Here is a 23,033-nt window from a genome sequence, read left to right on the forward strand (position 1 = left end):
CCAAGAGAGGAAAAATAAATTGATTCTAAAAGGACTTATCAAACCTACTTTTGAAGAGGCCTTATCTTCCTCTTCTTCTCCCTCAAAGAAAAAGAAATCGTCTGCTCCGACCAGTCCATCGGAACCGACCACCAAGAAATCTCGGCAGGCTTCTCCATCGGCTCCACGGACTTCGGAGCCGAGGGCGGAACGGTCTGCCTCGATGCCTCCAGCCTCGACTCCTCTGGCTTCGGAGCCGATGGCTGGAGCTTCGAGAGGCGGGTCACCTTCATCGGGTCCGCTGATTTCGGAGCCGATGAGGGTTGTTCGCTCAGACTCTTCCCCTTCGGCGCCAAAGTCCTCTTCAGCACCGAGGGAAACAATGGAGTCTCCTTCGGCACCGATTTTGATCGAGACAATTCTGAGCCGGTCCCCCAGTCCTTCGGAGCCGGTGGAGAAGTCTACTCGGACCCATTCGATCTCCTCCCGGTCTTCCAAGATGTCGGATTCGGACATTGACAGGGTGCTCCAAAGGCTGTTTCAGTCTCCAGTCTTCAAAAAGTTAGTTTCGGCTCCAGCCCAGTCGGCTTCGGAGCCGATGGTCCACCCTTTAGCCTTGGTTCCTCCTCCAACAGACTCTGCACCGTTGGAGTCGGTGCTGGTGGAGCCGATGGAGGTGTCCGGGTCGGCTCCGACCTTTACTCCTACTCCGGCCTTCGGGTCTGAGTTCGGTACACGGACCCGGACCTCTTTGGTCGGCCCCGGGGGTGACGCTTCGGGACCGATGTTTTCGGTTCCGAGCCTCTCTCTCGGTGCGTCGGCTGCGGGAGTGCCGTCTGCTGTTATGGCTTTGGGGTTCGGACCTTCCCAGGATTCCGGGGCTCCGGCCTTTAGAGCCATGAGGAGTGCTTTGGCCAAATCTTCTTTGGCTACCTCCACCGTCTCCCTGGCACCTTCCCTAGGCATGGAGACTGGGTCCTTTGTAGTCCCCCTGTCTCAAGACAGCGGAGCCCTGGGGCCTGAGGTCACCCCCATTGGGGTCCCCCTCTTTCTGGAGGTCCCTCTGAAGAGTCTTCGGAGGGACCCCCAAGAAAAAAACAGTGCAAGAGGAAGCACGTCGACTCCCCTGACGAGTCTGTCACCTCCGACACCGATCTTGATGATGCGGAAGGGTCCCCCAAGTCGTCCTCGGATGATGTCTCCTTTGCGGACATCCTGGAAGTCCTCAAACAACGAGGCGGCTGGCAGACCAAACCCCCTTCCTCTGATGAGTCGGTGTTCCTCAAGGCCTTTGGGGGTCAGCCCTCCGCCTCCTGGGTGTCTCCACCCTTCGATGAGCTCCTGGATTTGATCTCTCGAAGGGCGTGGGAACATCCAGATTCTGTGGAACCGGTGCCTGCTCGCCCTAACAAATTTTTGTCAGCCCCGAAAAGGAATTTCTCACCAAGGGTGTGGCTGTAGATGCTATGGTGGTGGCATCTGCTACCCAGCAAGATGTGGCAGAGGCTTCGACGTCTGTCCATCCTCCTAATAAGGAGTCTAGGAGCATGGACCGGTACGGGAAGCACACCCTTACTTCAGCAGCCTTTACGTTAAGGTCTCTGAATTACCTCACGCACTTCACTAGACTTCAGAGGGACCTGATCAAGGAACTCTCAGATACCCTCTCTGGTAACCTACCTGAGCAGTTGGCCCAGACGGTTAGCTCTCAGTTGGCTACCCTATCGTCGATATCGAACTCGTCCATGAGGCTCATTTCGTATGCAGCCGAGGGGGCGAGTAGAGCGGTGGGTACGGGTGTTGCTCTACGGAGACAAGCCTGGCTCCGCCTGTGTCATTTTGCGGAGGCCTTCAAGTCTTCCTTTGCCGACGCTCCCTTTGATGGGTCCTCTTTGTTTGGACCCAAGGTAAAGGACACCTTGACCCGCTGTGAACAAGAGGGTAAGACTTTGACTGCCGTAGGAGCACGGTTTTCCTCTCCCTTTCGGCCTTATCCGAAGGCTAAAAGAGGAGGGAAAATGTGGTTCCATAAATCTCAGAAGAATTACCCCTCACAGCAGGACGATCCCCCTTCTAGAGGCAGAGGAGGGGGAAATTTTTCAGGAAGATGCTGTCCCAGAGGCGGCAGAGGCCCCCGCAACACTGGAGACCGCGAGTCCTTTCGTGGCTCTTCAACCTCTCAGCATCCCTGAAGGATTGCCCGACTGCGCAGCTCCGGAGCCAGTCGGGGTCGCTTTTTCGAGGCACCTAAAGGCCTGGGAGAGTATCACTCAGGACCAATGGGTGCTCCGAATCATCGCCGGAGGTTACGTCCTCCCCTTTTCACACCCCCCCTCCATCCAGGAAAATCCCGGACCCGCCACCCAGTCAACAGGATATTGCAGCCATCGAAATTTCAAAGCTGCTTCAAAAAGGAGTCATCCAACCGTCCCGTGAGACCAGACCGGATTAGGGACTTACTCAAAATTCTTTTGGTGCCAAAAAAGACCGGGGACTTGAGGCCCATTTTGGATCTCAGCAACCTGAATCGATCAGTCAAGAAGTCCAAGTTCTGGATGGTCACCTTACAATCCATTCTCCGCTACTGGAGAAAGGTGTTTGGATGTGCTCCATAGATCTCAAGGACGCCTATTATCACATTCTGGTAGATCTGGCGCCCAGGAGACATCTGCGCTTCAGCCTGGGAGACAGTCATTTCCAGTTCTGCGCACTGCCCTTTGGTCTCACCACAGCCCCCAGGGTGTTCACCAAATGTTTGGCGGTGGTGACTGCTCACCTGAGGAGTCTAGGATTCCAGGTGTTTCCGTATCTAGACGACTGGCTCCTAACTGCCACCTCCAGGCATCTACTATTACAGAACCTAGCAGCCACTATATCTCTAGGAACCTCCCTAGGAATCACCTTCAATTGGGCAAAGTCTGTGTTGCTGCCATCTCAGCATATACGGTTTATCGGGGTAGACATAGACTCAAGGGAAATGCGGGTCTGTCTTCCTACAGAGAGAATAGAAACATTACAATCTGGTCCCCTTAGCAAGATTACACATGAGGATTCTCCAGTGGCTCCTGTCGGTCCAGTGGTTGTATCAGGAACTTCCTCTCAGTCACCAAATTATAATCACGGAGACGTGCAAACAGGACCTCCGTTGGTGGCTTACCTCCTCCAACCTGGATCAGGGGCGACCCTTCGTTCCTTCTCCTCCAGTGGCCACTTTGACTACGGACGCCTCCCAGATGCGGTGGGGGGGACTTTACCTGGGCAGGTCAGTTCAAGGCAAGTGGCACCCCGACGAGAGTTCCCTACACATCAACATACTGGAAATGAGGGCAGTGCTTCTATCGCTTCAAGCACTACACTGCTACCTCCCCCAAGGTATGATTGCCGTTCAGTCCGACAACATGTCAGTAGTCTGGTACCTGAACAAGCAGGGAGGGACCAGGTCCTACCCTCTTTGCAGAGAGGCCATGAAAGTATGGAATTGGGCTGTTGCAACCAACCGTTTCTTGGTAGCAACACACATTCCGGGGAGATCAATGTGATAGCCGACAGGCTGAGCAGAACCATTCTCTCCCCGCACGAGTGGTCTCTGAACGACAGAGTAGCATCTCAGATCTTCAGAAGATGGGGGAACTCCTTGTTGCGACCTCTTTGCATCTCCCCTCAACACGAAATGTCTACAGTTCTTTTCTCTTACCCCGGTTCCGGGGGGGTTTCCCAAGGACGCCCTAGTCCAAGCTTGGCCCACCAGCTTACTGTACGCCTTTCCTCCGGTTCCCCTTCTCCCCAGGGTGATCCAGAAGGTGATTCACTTGCAGTGCAAGATGATTTTAGTTGCCCCATACTGGCCTCATCAAGTCTGGCTGCCTTTTCTTCGGAAATACGCACTGGACGGTCCATGGTTCCTGGACCAGGTTCCAGATCTCTTGATCCACCAGTCGGGACAGCTTCACCAGTCCCTTCACTCACTGAAGTTAACAGGTTGGCTCCTCCACTTCCGACTATAGTCAGGAACCAGGTTTTGGACTCAGAAGTTATACATATCTTGTCCTCGGCCCACAAGAATTCGACTAAGAAGATGTATAATAGTAAATGGAAGAGATTCGCCATTTGGGCCCAACTCTGGGGATTAGATCCCATTACTGCCCCGGTGGCGGACGTCTTGAAATTCTTAGCTTCCCTATTCAATCAAGGTTCTTCGGTCTCTACCATTAAGGTTCAATTAACAGCGATTTCTAATTTTCATGAAAGTATAGACCCACCTTTGATGAGCAATAAGTTGTGTAAAGCCTTCATGAAAGGTGCTGGGCTGCTACATCCTCCAGTTTCTCATCCTGCTCCACCATGGGATCTCAATTTTGTATTAGGTGCCTTGACCTCTTCCCCCTTCGAACTGGCAGCAACTTCTGACTTGAAATTTCTTTCCTGGAAGACTGCTTTTTTGGTGGCAATTACATCAGCCAGCCAGAAGAGTTTCGGAACTTCAAGCCCTATGTGTCAAACCGCCATACCTGTTTTTTCACAAGGATAGAGTATCCCTTAGGCCTAATCCATCTTTTGTTCCCAAAGTTTGTTCTAGTTTCTGTCTTCAACAGTCTTTGGAACTTCCAGTTTTCTTCCCCAATTACTCAGACAGAGCAGAATATATCTTCCATTCATTGGATGTCCACAGACAATTGCGTTTCTACTTAGGACGCACCAAACACGGAAAACAGATCAGTTGTTTGTGTCCTTTTCAGACAATAAATTGGGCAAAGCCGTCACGAAGGTCACTATTGCCAAGTGGATCAGAGACACTATCAGTCATATTTATTTTCTTTCTAATAGAGAGCTTACAACCACTGTGAAGGCTCATTCTACAAGGGCTATGGCTACTTCAACAGCATTTCATTCTAAGCTTGCCATTAGTGACATTTGTGCTGCGGCTACCTGGTCCTCTCCTCACACCTTTATTTCTCATTACAAATTGGATGTGGCATCTCGGGGGCGAGCTTCCTTCGGTTCCAAAGTTCTCAGGAGTGTTTTCCAGTGAGCCACCCAGGAATCAGGTGCTAGGGACGCTGTCCCATCAGTACAGAATGTAGGCGAGATAGGATCACATAACATCTTTTAGTTATGTACTTACCATAACTTTAGATCTTTGGGATCCATCTCGCCTACATTCCTAATACCCACCCTCCTTCTCCCTGCCTTGGAGACCAGAAGAGACCGGACGGTTCAAGTTCGACCGTTTCATCTTGAAACATCTGGCAATGTTATATCAGCAGTGCATGTGTGGGTGCATGTGTGCGGACAAACAAGATCTGGGGAATTGGTGGTGGTGCATCCTGGGATATAGAATAGCTCAGCCAATTAGAGACTCCGCTCTATAGTATAGCGTGCCGAGTCGGAGCCGAGGATCGGCTCCAAACCCATCAGTACAGAATGTAGGCGAGATGGATCCCAAACATCTAAAGTTATGGTAAGTACATAACTAAAAGTTTCTCCAACACCCGCACTACAGACCTAAGTTGACACCAACAAATAAACAAGCTTCACTGGAGAGAGAGAATATTTCTGACTCAGTATTCCCAGCTTGATGAGTAAGTTACCAGTACAGATGAAGTACTACTTTTGCTATGTTTTAAGGCTAGTCTTTATAAGTGAATAGATAGATGCACATTTACACCAAGATTGTCATGTAGAACCCTGGGAGGTGAGCACAATTAAGTGCTTGGAAAGAGAGGCAAAGACTTTTACGTGTGTTAAGTCAAACCTGTATTTGGGTATTTATCTTGTAGTCCTCTTGATTGCTTGTGTGCTATTGTCACTATGTTTCTAAACTTGCATTTAGTTGAAATGTTACAATGTCAGCATTTATTGCTAGAAAATTTTTATAAATGTTCGACTGTCTTTTATTGTTTTTCATCCTAGAAATGCCAAGCTTTTTTACACAGTCAATATTCTTAATGTGGAATTTTATAGAATGATTGTTTTCATACTTTTTTTCCTTTTTTAAAGTGAGTGTGTCATCCCTTTAATGTTGTAAAATGCTCATAGGTAAGTACTAAATGATCAGTGTGCAGACAGTCCAAGCCTAGCAAAATAAATAAATAAATAAATATTCAAAAGTTCCCACCAGCCTTAAGGAGAAGACGAGATGGACCACGAGAGAGTTTTAAGCTAGCCTTCCAATTATCTAGGTTTACCTTGCAAGTGTCAGGTATTGGTTTGCTTGACATGTAAAAGTGAGGGATACACTGGGATATGAATCAATCACACCATGTCTTATTTTTCTGTTTCATAGAAAACCTTCTCCACACAGGGGGCAGGACTACCTGTACTCCTCAGGTGAAGGGATTTGCACCTCCACACCCCACTTGTATATGTTAACTCGATGATCGCACAGCTGTGGAGAAACAGGAAAAACACATAAAGTGATCCACATACAGTGATTCAGTGCTCAAGAGCAAACAGACATCTATAGATCTGGGGGTACAACATGATGCTGACCTTTGCAGTCCACACACACATACACACACACATTGCTACACTCATTTCCCTAGTAACTCCCATGATAAGAAATGACACTGTACCATGCTTTCCATACACTTCTGTACTTTTTTATGAAATGAGTTAAATGAGCTTCCAGTGAAATGGGTTTGGACAGTTCAGTGTTATAATATATAAAATGTGTGTGTGTGTGTGTGTGTGTATACGTGCTCATATGTATGTTTATTTATCACAGTTTCCTTTCAGCTTCATAAGGATTATTTTCATTATGTAAATGTATTTCAGTAGTGTTTTGTATGACTGCATATAGATTGATGGCCTAGTTCATTATTTTTAAACATCTTTATTAAATCATTACTTTTATGTCTAACATGGGTTTACATGAATTGATAGAAAAGAAAACAAACTGTAGTAAGTGTCAAATGTTATTATGTGGTATTTATTTGCTTTTTATCAACTTTCATTCACTCCAGCAGTATACAAGTTGCTCAACTCCTGCCTTCCATTAAATGTCCCTTGTCCTCCTGAACATTATTCTGCATGTATTGTTCCCACAAATTGTATTTATTTTTATGAAATTTACTTCTTCCCTTTTCTAAAGATCTTGCCTCCAATTATTTTATCCCTTTTACAATGTCATGAGTTTCCTTTTCAGTGGGAATGGAGTTCGATTTCCCTGTTCTAGTAATTGCTTTTTGGCAACCAGTGACATTAAACTTCTAGGTCCTATATCCCAGCTCAAAAGAATCATTTCCTTAATTACAAGCACTTGTTTCCTAACACTTTCTGTAGGGAATTTTTAAAATCTGCCAACTTGTTATATTCCCAAAAAACATGTTCCCAATTAACTCATTCTTTTATTCCCATCACACCTCCAGCATATTCTGTCTACCAGAGGAAAATTCTCTAAAGTCTGCTTCGGGTATAAAAATAATTATGCAAATAATTCCAAGCAAAACTTCCTAAACCGTTTGGTCTTTGTTGCATATTTGGGAGTCGTACAGATATCCTCACATTGTTCCTTTTTATATTGCCTTTCTATTCTTTTCTAACCTCCTTTGATTCCTGTATTTGTCATGCAGCGTTTTATATGCCATGCTATCACTTTTTAACAGCAACTTATTTTTGACATTCAACTGGAAGCTGTACCAGAGCTGGTCTTTCATTTAGCAATCCTGTTGTCCATTTCTTTGCCTTTACTGTGTTTCGGTCACTGCTAGGAAAGGCGGTCTGTAATCTGCATTCCAAACTTCTCAAACTCCACCTCTTGCACCTTTACATTGTCACCCCTTTCTAGTTTGACTTACAACCTACTTTAATTGTGTAGTTCTAAAATATCCCTTCAAATGGTCTATGGAGAAATTTGGCTTATTACATTTCTTGCCCTCTTCCCGTCCCAAATAAATTCCTTCAACTCTTTATTAATTATGGTCCACAGCTCCTTTGGTTGATAAAACTACTCATGAACTGTGTATAAAACTAAAGGGACTAGACACATTTTTATTGCTTCTTTTTATCAAAATGTTCTCATAATAAACAAGCCATGCTTTAAGCAGTTTATATACAAAAAAAAAAAAAACACTTCCAACAGTCTATCTTGTGTACAGAAAATCAGAGTAATGGCAGACAAGAGCTCCCCAGCCCACACAGACCTACAGACAAGGGAATAGAGGGTGAAGGATTAACTGGAGCTTCAGCTAACCACACTTTTTTTTTTTATATAAAGTACAGCTGTCATGAGAGCTGCATTACGTCAGTCTCAAGCAGTCTTGCATTCTGCTACTCTTTCTGACTGTGCTACTACCTTGTAGTAGGCTGTTCCAATCATCCGTCACCCTACCTGTGAATTAATACTTCTGGTATCTTCCCTGGACAGTTAACCTTGCATGAGGATAAGAGGAATTTTAAATGGATAAAAAGGTACTGTTTCGTGAAGCTGCATCTGTTTGTTAAAGGTGGTCGTCACTGTGAGTCTGTAGATATTCCAGAGGTACTTTGCAGTTTCTGTTATGTCTCATTTCTGCCTTCCTTTATCAACACTGTACATCTTAAGCCCTTGAAACATTTTCTTTATATGGCTGCTGGTGTAAACTGTATGTTATTCTTGATACCTTTATCTGATAGCCTCTGTCCAAGGCTGTTTCTTTAAAATGAGGAGGTCTGCAGAAATGCATACAGCACTTGTATCAACAAACTACAGAGACAACAGATTCTCATATTCCACCCCCTGATGCCTCTCTCTATGCATCCTCGTATTGTGCAAACCTTACCTGCTACTCTGGCTTACTTAGCTTTTAGCTCATCTGAGGAGTACCAGCCTGGTTACATTCCTCATTAGTTGCCATTTCTACCATCACTTCTCCAGTTCTTTTCTCTCCATAGTCTTCTTTTTTGTACCGCAGATAAGCTCTCTCGTTTTAGACCATTTCCAGTCCAGTGAGGTCTCTCCTACATGCACACTTTTCTGTATAAATCAATTTGCTGCAAACCTCTTGAGTCATGATCAAGAAAAAATTCTTCCTTCCAGTCATTCTTTGCTGCTATGACACATACCAAATCTCTGTGCTGACTTTTACAACAAAAGAGAAAGTAAAAGACTGCAGTATATAACATTTTCTCTAAACAGACATGTAATCTGTGACCATAAGTGATAAGCAAACAGGAAGATACAACTGAAGTAGAAAAAAACAACAAAATTCTCCAACATCACTTTAAAAAATATATTCTACTTCTTTTGTTACAACATGTGGTGCCGTATACACACATACACGCTTATATACATACATACACACTCTCTCACACACACACTCTCACACACACACACACACACACACACTGCAGTTTATAAATTCTTTCCACTGACAGTGTGGAAGAACAGACTAAATTAAGATCACAAGAGCATTTCAGCCTCTTACAGCCTCACAGTTCAGCACTTCCTGGTCCTCCATGCGAGGAGAAGTAGTCCAGGGTGTTAAATGGCAAGACATAATGGTTTGTAAGACTCCGTAACCTTAAACTTCCTCCAGTGGAATGAGATGAGACTTGCTGTTTTACTAAGCATGGTTTACACTTCATACCAGGTTTTCCACATACTGGATAAAGCATTTGCTGTCCCTGTAATGAATCCTTGTCAAAGGATAAAAATACTTTGGGACCAGACAACATAGCAGGTTGTATGCTCATCAGTACCAAGTATTTAGTATCCAAATCACCACTTAAACTGTTCAGCATCAGCCTGTCTACAGGGTTTGTGCTCAGTGCCTGGATAACGGCCGCTTTGGACTCCCCTACACAAGAATAGCCACTTGACAGACCGAGGTAGACAGGTCCATCAGCCTCACCAGCCTTGTATGTAAAGCCATGGAATGCATCATAGCAGAACTCATTTATGCAGACAGGCGACTTAACTGACCTAAACTAGTTTGGTATTGTGAAGGGCAGGTCCTACCTCCTGACCCTAGTAAGCGTCTCGAAAAATATTATAGAGGCTGTGGATAGTGGTCACTCTGTGCACACTGCTTAACTTGATCTGGTCAGGGCTTTTGACACTACTCCCTTCTCTGGCATAATTGAAAAATAAAAGACACTTACCCTATATTATTCGCTGGATTGCAGACTGGCCATCCAACTGATCTCAGGTTGTGAAAACTGTTGGTACACTTTCTGAATGCAAAATTGTAATGACTTGGGTGCCACATGGGTGCTAGGCCATCTCATGTTGGCATTTATTTGGCAGACATGCAAACCAGTATCCAAGAGGTGTGGTTGACTGAGTTAATATTGCCCAGCTTGCAGTCATTGGTAATCTATTCATCACTTGACAGTAAACAGTTCCAATAAGGGTTGAAATGTGCACATACCTGATGCAGTGAAAATGGTCTAAAGCTAAATGCAAACATTTGCAAAGTAGCAGTGATTGGCAAAAAAGCTCCTTCAGCTTCATACTCTTTTTTTCAGATAGAGACAGTCAATAAGATACATAGGTGTTTATGTGGACAGCTGTCTCTCTCGTTTGATCATCACCATTTTCACCACAATCAGGAAATCCTTCTTTCTGGTCCAGTTAATTTAGAAGATAATATCTTAAGCCAAAGAAGTCTTCCTATCCTGTATTTCCTTATCAGGAACATCATAAGAGGGCAGCAGTGACATATGTGCTCTCATCCATCCTGATGTTCCAGGCTGCACTTCAACATACACAGGTATTTCAGAAGCTTACAGGAGCAGCATGATCATCCCTTAGACTTAACTTTACCTATGTGATCCTCTCTATTGGGACTGAATACAGCTGGTGATCCCTGCAGTTGTTGAGCAGTTAAGGGGATAGCATTGAACTTCAGCTTGAGGTTACAGCAGCTGTTTAACAACCAGAGGATGCCCTGAAAGTGCAAAGGAGTGTGGACAACTTCCTGATGGAAGGCTACATCAGTTTACTGGAGATTGACGTTAACGCTGGCAGAATAGTCAGGAACTCTGAACATAGCTAATGTAACATTGCAGTAGTTTAGTACATAAAATTAGTTGTAACAATACAATAACATTGTACATACAGAGTTAGGAGCAGGCATTCATGTGTGCTGTGCAGGTTGATATCAATAGCATAGGGCTTAATGTCCCATCTTGGGCTTCCATTTCATGTTTTTTTTTTTCATCCCTTCATATCTAGATTCAGTAGTAGCCAAGCTGAGCAGACTTGTCTTCATTATTCTTGGTAGAGTCTGTGCCGCAAAGTATTTCAAAAACTAATGCAGAATGGAGAACCTGTGGAGTTCTCTGTAAGCATTGCTAGGAAAATGCCAGCTGAAGAATTTTACCAGATTTCCCTTACAAAGAGGTGTGGAGAGTGAATGCATTCTCCTTCCGTGGACAAGGGGCACTCCTGTATAACATTTTCCTCAAAGTCCTACTGAAAGTAAGGACAAACAAAACAAAACTTCATTTTTGCAATGTTCTTGTGGCCAAGACCGCCATGGTTCTGGTAACTAGTTCAGCTGAACAAGGAAGAAGCTTGCAGTTTAACCAGTTGAGTACCCTCATTAGCAAGGAGGAAGTGTCATTTTTTTCACGCAAATATAGATAATTTCAGGCTTGCACCGTGGATGTTCACAGAACTCCGAATAGATGTTGCACGTCATGCAGGAGGTTGAGAAGCCTAGCTGTAGAAAATCAGGGTCGATTTAAAAGTGGCACTCCTTGAGATGTAGACATGGGGCAGTCTTGCCCGTAGAAGCTGTAGAGCCCACAGTCTTGAGTTATTTAACAGAGGGCAATCTTAAACCTGCATCAGAATGCACACACCCCCATCCCCAGATCAAGCAGTCTACTATTTTATGAAACGGGTGCCAAAAGAGGCCCCGCAAGCCTCTGTTATGTCTTTGGAACCTGAACTGTGTTGTGGAAAAACTTGTCCTAGCTCTTTTTGAGCTTAGTTCATCCCTAGCACTGAACTTTCTACTTTGATAAACTGTTTTCAGTGACTATTACTTTGTCCAGGAAGATCTTTGATTCAGACTCTTATGTGTAGATATCTCTACACTATGTCCCATAGACAGGGGCAGGCCTTAGAATGAATCCTTTCTTTGTGTACAAGTGCTGTCACAGCTGGAACTAAATCTGATAATACAGTTGCCTGTAGTCTGTCTCCTTTCCCACAGTAGAGGAGAGGGCAAATATTGGACTTGTGTAGGTGTGCACAGACAGCCAAAGTCAAAACTTCAATCATTTGACTACTGTTTTGTATTTTCCGTGCCAGGCAAACAAGGTAGGCTTGAAGACATTCAGATACTGTCCAAGTGGCTGGCTTAATTGCATTGCTTTCTATTAAGAGAACCATGGTAAAACATGTGAACAACACCTTTTATATATGCAGCACCTACATTAACAACCTTTGTTAGAAGTGTTTTAGTTCAGAGTAGCCTTAAAGCAGCTACCTGACTGCTTTCCACACCTTTTCCAAACATTATAGGCTGGAAATCCTGTCATATAACAAAACCGGTTTAGGTGAAGTTGTCTTGTAAGGCATGCTGTAAACCCCCTCCCCATGGAATAATCATCTAGATTGCAGATTCCCACTGATGATGAATTATACTGTAACAGTGAATTTTGCAATGAACATAGCAGAGCTGTAGGAGTACACTCACAGTAACTGTAGTAGGTCATGCAGAAGAATTGTTATTGTAAAATAAAGATCCACCTACCTTCAACTTGAGAGTGGCCAGTACTTTAGTACCTTTTGACGCCTGGAAGTGGAGGAAGTAAAATAACCAGAAAGCCTTATGGAAAGAGTGGATGTGCTAGTTCTGTACCTATCCTATACATTTTTCTGGCTTTCATTTGCAAGTGTTCAGTATTTAAAAGTGATGACTGTGGGCTCCTTATGTGCCCCCAAGGGGGGGGGGGAGCGGGTACCCAAGGTATTGACATTATCTGGACAGGTGCATTAAACTCTTCACGTCCTCTAGGGCTTTTCAGACTGAGGATTGAACCTGAATGTCTTTTGGGTAATCTTCCTTCCAGGAACAACCTGAAAATGGTGGGAGTTGCTTTCCCTTTCAGCTGTTCATTGGTTTTATGTCTCAAGAAAGGAATGAGTTTTCTTGTGCTGTTTGGATGTCCAGAATGCAAGCCAGAAAGGCACACATCTGGCTATGGGTAATTCCCAATAATAATTGTACTGTGGTAGTGATTCATCTGCTTGAACTTTTATTGTTATGAGTGCATTCACCTAACTTTACATTTTTTTTTTCAGGTCTTGGTATGGTTACTCCTGTAAATGATCTCAGAGGATCAGATTCAGTAGCGTATGAAAAAGGTGAAAAGCTACTTCGGTGCAAACTGGCGGCTCTCTACAGATTAGCAGACCTCTTTGGCTGGTCACAATTGATCTACAATCATATCACAGTAAGTTTGGTTTCTCAGACAATTTAATTGAGCATATTTACGGAAGTCTGTGTCTTTCTGTGTCATCTGCAGTGCGACCACATTGTATGTTAAAGTCTGCATAGTACAGAGTTTAATTATGAAGAAAAACAGTCTGGAGTGTGTATGTTATGTGCAGCTAGTTTTGAATGCCTGGATAGACTTAAACAGCTTAGCATGGTTGTGCATTTGTTTTGTGTGCTTCAGAGGTAATTAGATGAGTGTAAAGACTAGAACTGTATGCAAAGATCTGAACTATAACTAGAACAGGGATAAGAGGGTGGATGCTTGGAGCACAAGCTGTTAGGGGTCACAACCAGCAGTTGTTGTAACATTAGTACAGTGCAGTCATTCATTAAAAGAAGCCATGGCTTCTTAAAAGAATGCCAGTACTGCATTCTTACTTGTATTTGTAGATGTCGATGTCCATAGCTGTAGCAAGGAGTTTGCTGCGGTCAGAGTTTTGAGTGGAGTTTGTTTTTGTAACACCCTGTTTTTAGAGGTTTGATAGGGGTACCTGTCTGGGGTACTACCTAGGGTGCCAGATGGCCTCGCTACAGCTCTGATAAAGACCAAGTAGACAGGAATTGTAAGTAGCAAGCTGTACAATGAAGAAATGCTGAAGGAGTGCAAGTTACAACTAGTAACTGTAGGTCAAGAAAGTAGTTCAACTTCATTTAGACAAATGACTTGGTAATTCGCTAACTTTATGTAATCCTTCTGTTATCTTTTCTGTATTGCTTGTAAACTGCATTAACATAAGTCTTTGTCATTGTATTTTTGCTTGGGCAGAACTTGAAATTGGCCATTTTTGGTCAATGCCCCACTGTGGTGAAAAAATTAAATAATTAAAAAATAAACAAATAACTAATAGTGGTAGATGAGATGACCAGGTTATTTACTTAGTAGTGCTTTTGTATTTATTTTTTTTTTGCAGCAAATCCTCCCATCACCTTTGGACAGTTGCTACTGTAGGCTAGTCATGCAGAACTTTATTTAACAATGTTATAAAAATCTTGCGACAGAAAAAATTTGACAGTGATAATGTTAAAAGTGAAATACAGTCACTTTGAAATTCTAATTCTTTCCTGCTGTGCTTCTGTCAGATTAACAACAAATCCGACAAATTCTTACTGGAAGTTAAATCAGTTTAGTCTAATAATCCCTTTCATTTTTAAAAGACATTGCTATAGGGAATGTTTAAACATCTAGGTTAATTTGAGGTTTTATTAATCACGTGAAAGGGAGAATTCATCTTAATTGTTGTTCTTCCTAACAGCATCATCCCTTATTTTATGGAAGTAATTGACTTTTCTTTCATGATCAAGCAGTTGAAGTTGACACCTTATTTCAGGGGGTGTTAACAGCTGTGCGTGCAAAAACAATTATAGCTGTTGTATGGCCACATCATAAGTAACTGGTGCTGCTACTTTACATATTTAACAGAAAAATATGGCTCAATAAATTGTAAGTAGGTATGGTCAATGGACAGTAATGGTTCATCTTGTGTACCTTGTTTGCTCTGTACTGTTCTTTTTCCACATCCCACTTTGTGAATTAAATTGAGTTGCTGTTTCTACATGTTTTCAGTCTTAGCGGTCAGTAACATTTAGCAATAACTGGTGAGACGGCTACCCTGTACTACTTTTGTGTGAAAGTCTTGTATGTTTTTTCAGTTTAACTCAATCTGTAGATTATAGGTTCATAGGTTGGTACTAGGCTGTCGGCCCTAGGGCCTATACAAGCCTAGCCATAACAATTCCCTGGCTATTTCTTCCCACACTATTTACTTCCCTGGACCCCTGTCTAGCAGGGTGACTGATGTGATCCCTGGGGTGAATTTCCTTTCTCCCATCCAGTCATCAAGGTTCCTTTTGAAGAGGGCCAAAGAGGTGCTCTGCTTGACGTGTATGACCAGTCTATTCCAGAGTTTGGGGAGTCTCTGGGTCAGGAACCTATCCCTCCAGCATGTTTTGTTTATTGTGATAAGGTTTAGATCCCTGGAGCATGTGGCTCTGAGGGATTGGGATTTCTTTGAGGTATTGGGATTTCTTTAAGTGTGGCATGTCCAACAGCTCTGGGTTTGACATGGCCTTGTATGTTAAGCAGAGACCGCCTCGGAGTAGACGATATGCGGCAGAGTATAACTAGAGGTTTTTAAGGCGGTCAGCATAGGGCATCTGCTTTAGGCCTGTGATTCTTTTAGTGAGGTATTTCTGCGGTGTTTCCAGTTGTTGCAGATGTCTTGAGAGGTACATACCAAATGGGGCGTTGTATTCTATAATGGGTCTAATGAGGGATGAGTACAGTGGGACAATGACCTCCTTTTTTCAGGATGAAAAGCTCTTGGTGATGAGGTGTGCCACATAGCAGGATTTCCTGACTGTTGTGGCGATGTGGTTATTGAAGGTGAGACCACTGTCCACCTGTGTCCCTAAGTCTCTTATCACACTTTGTGTTTAGTGCACTGCCACCTATGTGGTAATTCACAGGTACTTTTTTTTCCCCAAAGGGGATAACTGTACATTTCTTGGCATTGAGCTCGAGTCCATGGCTCTGGCACCAAGCATCTGTTTCTGTAAGGCCCTTTTGTAGAGTATCGACATCATTTGGGGATTAAATAATGGCTCCCAGTTTGCAATCATCTGCGAACTTTGTTAGCCAGAGTCCCTTAGTGTTGGCCTGTACTTCAGAGAAGTAGATGCCAAACAAGAGAGGTCCCAGGACTGAACTCTGAGGTACTCCACTTGTCACTTGTCTGGAGCTGGATTTGGAGTCAGCTACTTTTACAGTGTGGGTTCTGTCAGTAAGCCAGTTGGTAACCCATCGAGTGACGTAGGGATTAATGCCCAACTTAGTAAGTTTATGTATGATTCCGGAGTGGGGGATGGTGTCAAAGGCCTTGGCGAGGTCCAGATAGGCTGTGTGGACTGCCTTACCATCGTCCACGGCTCTGGAGACTGATTCGAAGAAGTCAATCAGATTCAGGAGACAAGATCATCCCTTCACGAACCCTAACTGGGTGGGGTCGTGTTTTAAGGTTGCCAATGTCTTTGTTTATAATTTCCATGATAATATGTTCCATGGCCTTGCAGATCAGGTTCGTCAGACTGATGGGGCGGTAGTTCCCAGGATCCAAGGTGGATCCCCCCTTGTGGAGTGGGATAACTGTAGCTGTGCGCCACTCGATGAGCAATGAAGCCTGAGGTGAGGGTATGATTAAACATGACACTTAGGTGAGGTGCCAGTTCATTTTTGTAGTTCATGTAGTATACAGCCCGGGATGTCATCTGGTCCCATGGATGCTGTATTCTTAGCTTTGGAGAGTGCATTTTTTACCTTCTTCTTTCGGCTTTTTCCCGGTTAGGGGTTGCCACAGTGGATCACCTGTCCGCTCATGATTGGCAGTGGAGTTTTACAGTGTCGAGTTGCCAGCCCGGCGCTCAACCTTCCACAGAAGGCACACACACGCATTCACACCTATGGCCAGTTTAGAGTGTCCAATCCACCTGCAGCATGTCTTTGGGATGTGGGAGAAAACCCACGCGACCACAGGGAGGACATGCAGACTCCACACAGAAGGCACCCCAGCTGAGGATTGAACCGGAGAACCTCTTGCTGTGAGGCGACAATGCTAACCACTGCACCACTGTGGCTGCCCTAGAGTGCCATTTTTACCTGTGTGGCCATTATTACTGGAATTTGGCAATATTCCGGTATTGAGATGGGCCATTTAGGGTGTGAGAGGGGGGTGAAGTTGGCACTGAATCGATTTGCCAGGATATTGGCAATATCCTTGGGATCAGTATATTTAATGTCACTCTGTTGTAGCTCAGAGAAGCTCTGAGCATTGCCATTTAGATTCTTGACATAGTTATAGAATGCCTTGTGGTTGTCTTTGAAATCTTTGGCAATTTTATTTTCGTAACTAGCTTTGGAAGATTTTGAGGGATCTCAGCTTCTTACTGAAGTGATTTTCCTTTACAAAGTTGCCTTGCCCAAAATAAACTTTCCAGTTTTCTCATGCAGTTCCCTTCTTCACAGTGTTTGACATCTATGTGAAAGAGATTTCAAACATGATCTTACTTTTCCTGGAAAATTCTCAGCTCTTTTAACACCTGTACATTCACAACAGCTGCATGCCCCTTTGAATGTTTATGACTGAAGTAGAAAGGGGTTTACTTGATCAGGATGAAGTTACTCTTTTGTAGCTGCATTGTCTTTTGTTTGTTTGTGTGTGTGGAGGGGGGTTATTTTCTTTATTGTGCACTACCTCACTAGTATATCATTTCCATCTTCTGTATCTGCCATTTCCCACTGAAGCAATCTGTGGAGTGTTTGTTTCCTGATGAAGCTGTCTTACAAGGCAGCAGAGGCACTGGAACAGGTATGCATGCATGCAACAAAGTGCAATTCTTCATATTGCTTTGGGTGTATGCAATAGGTGGTATCAGAAGTTGTTTTCTAATGTTAGTGTCTCCACCTTTTCATGAACGAAGTTTCTTTGAAAGCTAGAAAAACTGAGGTGGCAACTTGGAAATGTACTGCTGGTTTGGAAGAGAGAAGAGGGTCTCTGGCAGTTACTCTTACTTCAGGATGAGCTAGGATTTTCAAATACCTACCTTGAACCAAACTTCCTGAGGACACAAGCACCATTTTCGACTTGACCATGGAACAAACAACCAGCTCCTGGCTTCATCTAGCCACAAAAAGAAAAATATAACTATGCAGATTTTTGTGATCACAGCAGTTTAGTAATTTGCCACAGATGCAGGTGGGTTACTGTGCTGTAGTCAAAGATGATTATGTAGACCACTCATCTTTTTAAGATCCCTCTGGTGTAGTTCAAACAGCCACCATGGACCAGGTTAGTTACGTCCTCTGTAGCTGTTGGGGTCCCTTCACTGGGCAAGGGAAGGTCACTCTCATCAGTACTGAGAGAAGGAGCAGAGAATCTGCCCATCCTTGGAGAAGTTATTGCTGGTAATACCAGGTCAGTTTTCCCTAACTTGCCTGTCAAAAAGAGATAGAAAACTAGACATTTAACTTTTCCTGTGCCCAGTTGCTCTGGACATTTGTAATTTACTAAGCTTGGCTCAGGATCTTTGTGCGTGCTATTGACCCTTTTTGTAAGGTGGTTTCTAGTAAAAGAAAAAGGGTTCCTTTTTCCTTGACAAAATTGAAGAATTGGAATCTGTAGGGGAATGTGAAGGGACAGATGATATCTTTTTTTTCTCCTCAGATTTCTAATTCAGGTTCCGAGGAAAGTGTAGTACTGGAAATTTACTGTGAGGGATTCAGTTTCTCTGAGACTCTTTCAGTAATGAACTGTTTACAGTGGGAGAAATCCAAGGTTTCTCAATCCCTTAGAAAATATTAATGATTTGCTACAACTGGTATTTCCAAAACCTTCAACCCCCCCAAGCTACCAGCATTGGAAGATGCGTTTTGTCACAGCTTGTAAATTCCTGACAACCAACCTGTTGCTGCTAAGAAAGCAGATTTTAGCAATGTTCCTTAGTCTTTCAAGTTTTTGTACACTAATCCCTGACATGACCCAGCAACTGTTGACAACTTAGCGGAAAAAATATATGCTTCTGCAATTTTGATTTTTTAGAATTCCGAATTGTGTGTGGCTCATATATTGAAGTTTATACTGACAAATTATGAATGTAAGATGAGTATTTTGGCTGCAGATTCCTGTTGTGAGGAAAAATCTACTTTGTGTTTGGTCCCTTCTGTTTCTCTGGTAACTACTCATTGTAGTGTGTTTAGGACTCTGTTGATTACTGCCTCCAGTGCTGTTTGCCACTGTTACTGTTTTAAGGAGATTTGCCTGGCTACATTTTCAGAACACCTTGAAAGATGTCAAAAATGAAATTTTTAATTCTCCTTTGGATAGTCATGTTTTTGGACCCTCTGCTGTAGAGGTTATCAAAAGTGTAACGAAAGAGGTAAGCTGATTTAAAGTAATGTCTATGATTTACAGCCCTCCTTCTCAAAAATTTCTCGGAGATTTTCTGTTCCCTCGTCTAATTTTGGCAAGAAGCAAAATAAACAGCATCAGGAAAGCAAAATAAACAGCATCAGGAAAGTACTTGTAAGCAAATGTTTAAAAAAAGCAATGGCAGGGCAGTTCCAGAAAGAAAGCAGGAAACCCCCTGAACAAGGAACAGCCAAGTCGGAATGACTGTTTAAGGGGAACCTTGTTCCCCCTCTTACTATGTCAGTCCTTTACCCCTTCCAGAAAGTCTGATTCTTCATTTCTGTCTTTAGTAAGACAGATGGATCCTGAATGTGATCCATCTGGTATGTAAATGGCAGTGAGAGAAAATTCTTCCTTCACAGGGGATTCTTCCTAGATGTTCTTCGTGTTTAACTGTTGCAGTCATCACATTTGGGTGATCTGCCTACAGGTAGCCCTCAGCCGGCCTGAATACCAGAGTCTTCGGATTTCTTCTTCTGATGCTGTCACTTCCATGATGTAAGGTCATTAGGGGTATAAAACATGTAGCCGACGGCATTACATCAGTCTTTCTTGCCGTGCAGTGCCCGAAGCAGAAGCAAGTTCGCAAGTGCCGGTTGGCAGACTCCTGAAATTTTCGTTTTTGAGTTTCAGACCTGAAGTTTTCAAAAAGATAAGTACCCCGTTGGGGAGCCTTTTTTCTTGTTCTAACTGATGTCAGAAAAATGTAAAAATGGTCTTGCCTTTGGAAAGCAAATACCTCATAGAGATTTTCATTCTCACTGCGTCAGCTGTTTAGGCCGAGACCATGACGTCCCTCGCTGTCGGTTTTGTGCCTTGTTCAATGCCCGAACTATTCATAGTCTGGCTATTTTTGTAGCTAAATACTTTTGTTCTCGATCTCCATACTCTGAAATGGCTTCGTTAAGCCATCCGACTAACGATCTTCTGAAATAAATGTAAGGATAAAGACAGAGACAGACCACATAGGTCCAAAACTGCCGATGATGCTTCCGTTAAGCTAGTCGCCAGTCCGCCGGTACTCAGTGAGGTGCTTTCGCAGCCCGATACCCGCTACTACAGATTCACAGGCCCGTACTGAGACACATTCGGAGTCCAGTATGCCGCGAGATGCTTCTTCGACTGTGGAACCTGCGGATGTCTGGATGGGTCTGGAGCCACTGTGCAGGCACCAGCTTCTGAGTGTGTATTCAGGCCTACCGATTTTCATATTAAACTGACAACTTCGTTTCAAGCTAAGCATACTGAATTCCTCAGGCCTAAAGCTCACACTACGCCTCGAAAACTGATGACCAAACCACATTCTCAGGCCCATATGCCTCTAAAACAAATGATTGGAATGGCTGAAGACCTTATTTCCTTAATTAGGGGAAGCCAGCCTTCCCCCTCTAAGAGACTTAGAACTGATTTTCTGTCTGATTCTTCTGATCAGGAATCTATCTCTGTTCTTTCTGACTACCAAGAATTTACCCTTATCTACTTATGAGGATTCTGATGCAGAGGATCCATTCCCTCTGTTCCCCTCCAGAAGATTTTTCTTGTGGTGAAACCTTGCATACCCTTGGTAAGCGTTTTCACTGGGAAAGCCAGGACTATTCTGAGTCCAAGAAGAGAATTAGTGAATTTTTACTCCTGCCTCAACACAGGCCTCTCTAGCTATCCCTCCTGTTCTGGAGATTGTAGGTGATGTTTTCTTGGAATCCAGCCTTACCCCAGACTTTGCCTCCAGCTCCCAGGAAACCGGGTAGGTACTACAGAGTACCTGACTCTCACAAATTCCTCAAGAATCCTACTGTGGATCCAGAGACCATTTCCCAAGGACCAAAAGGCATTAAGGCTACTACTGCCAAAAATCCTACCCCTTCTGATAGGGACTCGAGAGCTTTAGACAGATGGGGTAAGAAGGTATACACTTCTGCTACTTTGGCCATTAGGGCTTTAAATTGCCAGTGTCGTATATTAAAGTATCAGCAGCATATTATGGGACTACTTAAACAGAAAATTATGCTGATTCCTGACTGTGCTGAACACAAAGATTTGCAAGAGTTAATGCATTCTGCTGAACAAGTTGGTAAACATACTTTGCAATGTGGTTTTGATGCTTTAGAAACATCTTGCAGGGCTGCTGTCACTGGGTCTATACTTAGCAGGCATGCTTGGCTTAAGGAACAAAACTTGCCAGGTCATGTTAAAGCTAAATTACTGGATGCACCTTAAACCAAGACTGCCTTTTTGGCAACAAAGCAGAAGTCCTGAAAAGGATGGAGGAAAAAACTAAATTTATGCAAACTGTTAAAGATTTCTTACAAGTACAGCCTCCTAGATTCAGTAGGCATTGGCCTTCAAAGAAGTGGTCCATTCCAGTCCCTTCCAGGCTTTCTCAGACAAACCCAGGAGCAGCAGACCATCAAGACTTCAGTCTCAGGCTATGCACAGATCCAAGTAGTGGGGGGGCTCCCACTTCCAAAGCAGGGAGTAGTAAGCCACCGCCTATGGAAAAATGGCACAATAACTTATCCTTAATTCTTCCAAGCTCTGCTCAACTGCTTGCTCCCTTAGGAGGAAAGCTCGCCCTGCATGCAAAATAAAACTGGGAACTCATTACTCAAGACAAATGGGTTTTAAACATAGTTTCCCTAGGATACAGATTCCACTTCCACTCACTCCCAACCCCAAGTGGATGGCCAGACCTCCCCCCAGATCAGTGGGCGGAGGCCTACAAACAAGTGATCTCTCTCCTTGGTATCAGAGCTATTCAACCTGTCCCATCGGAACAAAGGGGACAAGGTTTTTATTCAAGACTGTTCCTGGTTCCCAGAAAAGAAAACTCCTGGCGTCCTGTCCTGGACCTGTCTATTCTCAGCACTTTCTGGTGGTTCCAAAACTCAAAATGCTAACTCTTCAACAGCTTCTTCTATGCTAGCCAAGGATACCTGGCTAGCAACCCTAGACTTAAAAGAAGCTTACCTGCACATCCCAATAAGGGAATCCTGCAGACAATACCTATGTTTCAGGGGAGGTTCCATGCACTATCAGTTCTCTGCACTTCCCTTTGGCTTATCTACTGTGCCCAAGGTATTCACAAAGTGCCTAGCTCCAGTCATTGCATTTTGCGGGCAGATAAATATTCAGATTTACCCATACTTGGACAATTGCCTGATTCAGGCAGAAAGTCAGGACTTGCTATTACAATACCTAGCATTTGTAAAGAGACTTCTAACCTCACTGGGGTACACCATCAACGAAAAGAAATCACACCTAGTACCCTGCCAACAGACTGTATTCCTGGGAGAAAGCTTAAACACAACTTCCCAGATGACGTTCCTCACTCCGGAGAAACAAGTTTGACAACCTACTTCAAACCTACTAGACACAAAAACCCAGCTATCTGCAAGGAAAATCCTGCAAGCCCTGAGGTTCATGGCCTCTTGCATTCTGTTAATTCCATATGCAAGACTGCATATGAGGAAACTTCAATGGTATCTAAAAAGCTTATGGTGTCAACATTCTCAGGACCTGGAATCAATGATTCCTCTCATTCCTTGTCTAAGGGCAGAGTTCCTTTGGTGGGCAGAGGCCTGCTACCACAACAAGTGGCTCCCTTTCACTCTACCTCCTGCTGCTCAAACCCTAACAACAGACGCATCAGACTTTGCATGGG

The 23,033-nt window shown here is 43.8% G+C and overlaps 1 protein-coding gene across 13 annotated transcripts in view; it reads left to right on the forward strand.

Annotated features, from left to right (window-relative positions):
- ADD1 (adducin 1) overlaps positions 1 to 23,033 on the forward strand; it is a 1,467,941-nt gene that overhangs the window by 423,728 nt on the left and 1,021,180 nt on the right. For all 13 annotated transcript variants that reach the window (XM_044062916.1, XM_044062918.1, XM_044062905.1 and 10 more), the window contains one exon: positions 13,217 to 13,368. In XM_044062916.1, coding sequence (XP_043918851.1) covers positions 13,217 to 13,368 — 152 coding nt within the window. The remainder of the gene's footprint in view (positions 1 to 13,216; positions 13,369 to 23,033) is intronic.

This window comes from Protopterus annectens, chromosome 2.part1 (assembly GCF_019279795.1).
Source record: "Protopterus annectens isolate FY-2018-M chromosome 2.part1, PAN1.0, whole genome shotgun sequence".
Classification (NCBI taxonomy): Eukaryota; Metazoa; Chordata; order Ceratodontiformes; family Protopteridae; genus Protopterus; species Protopterus annectens.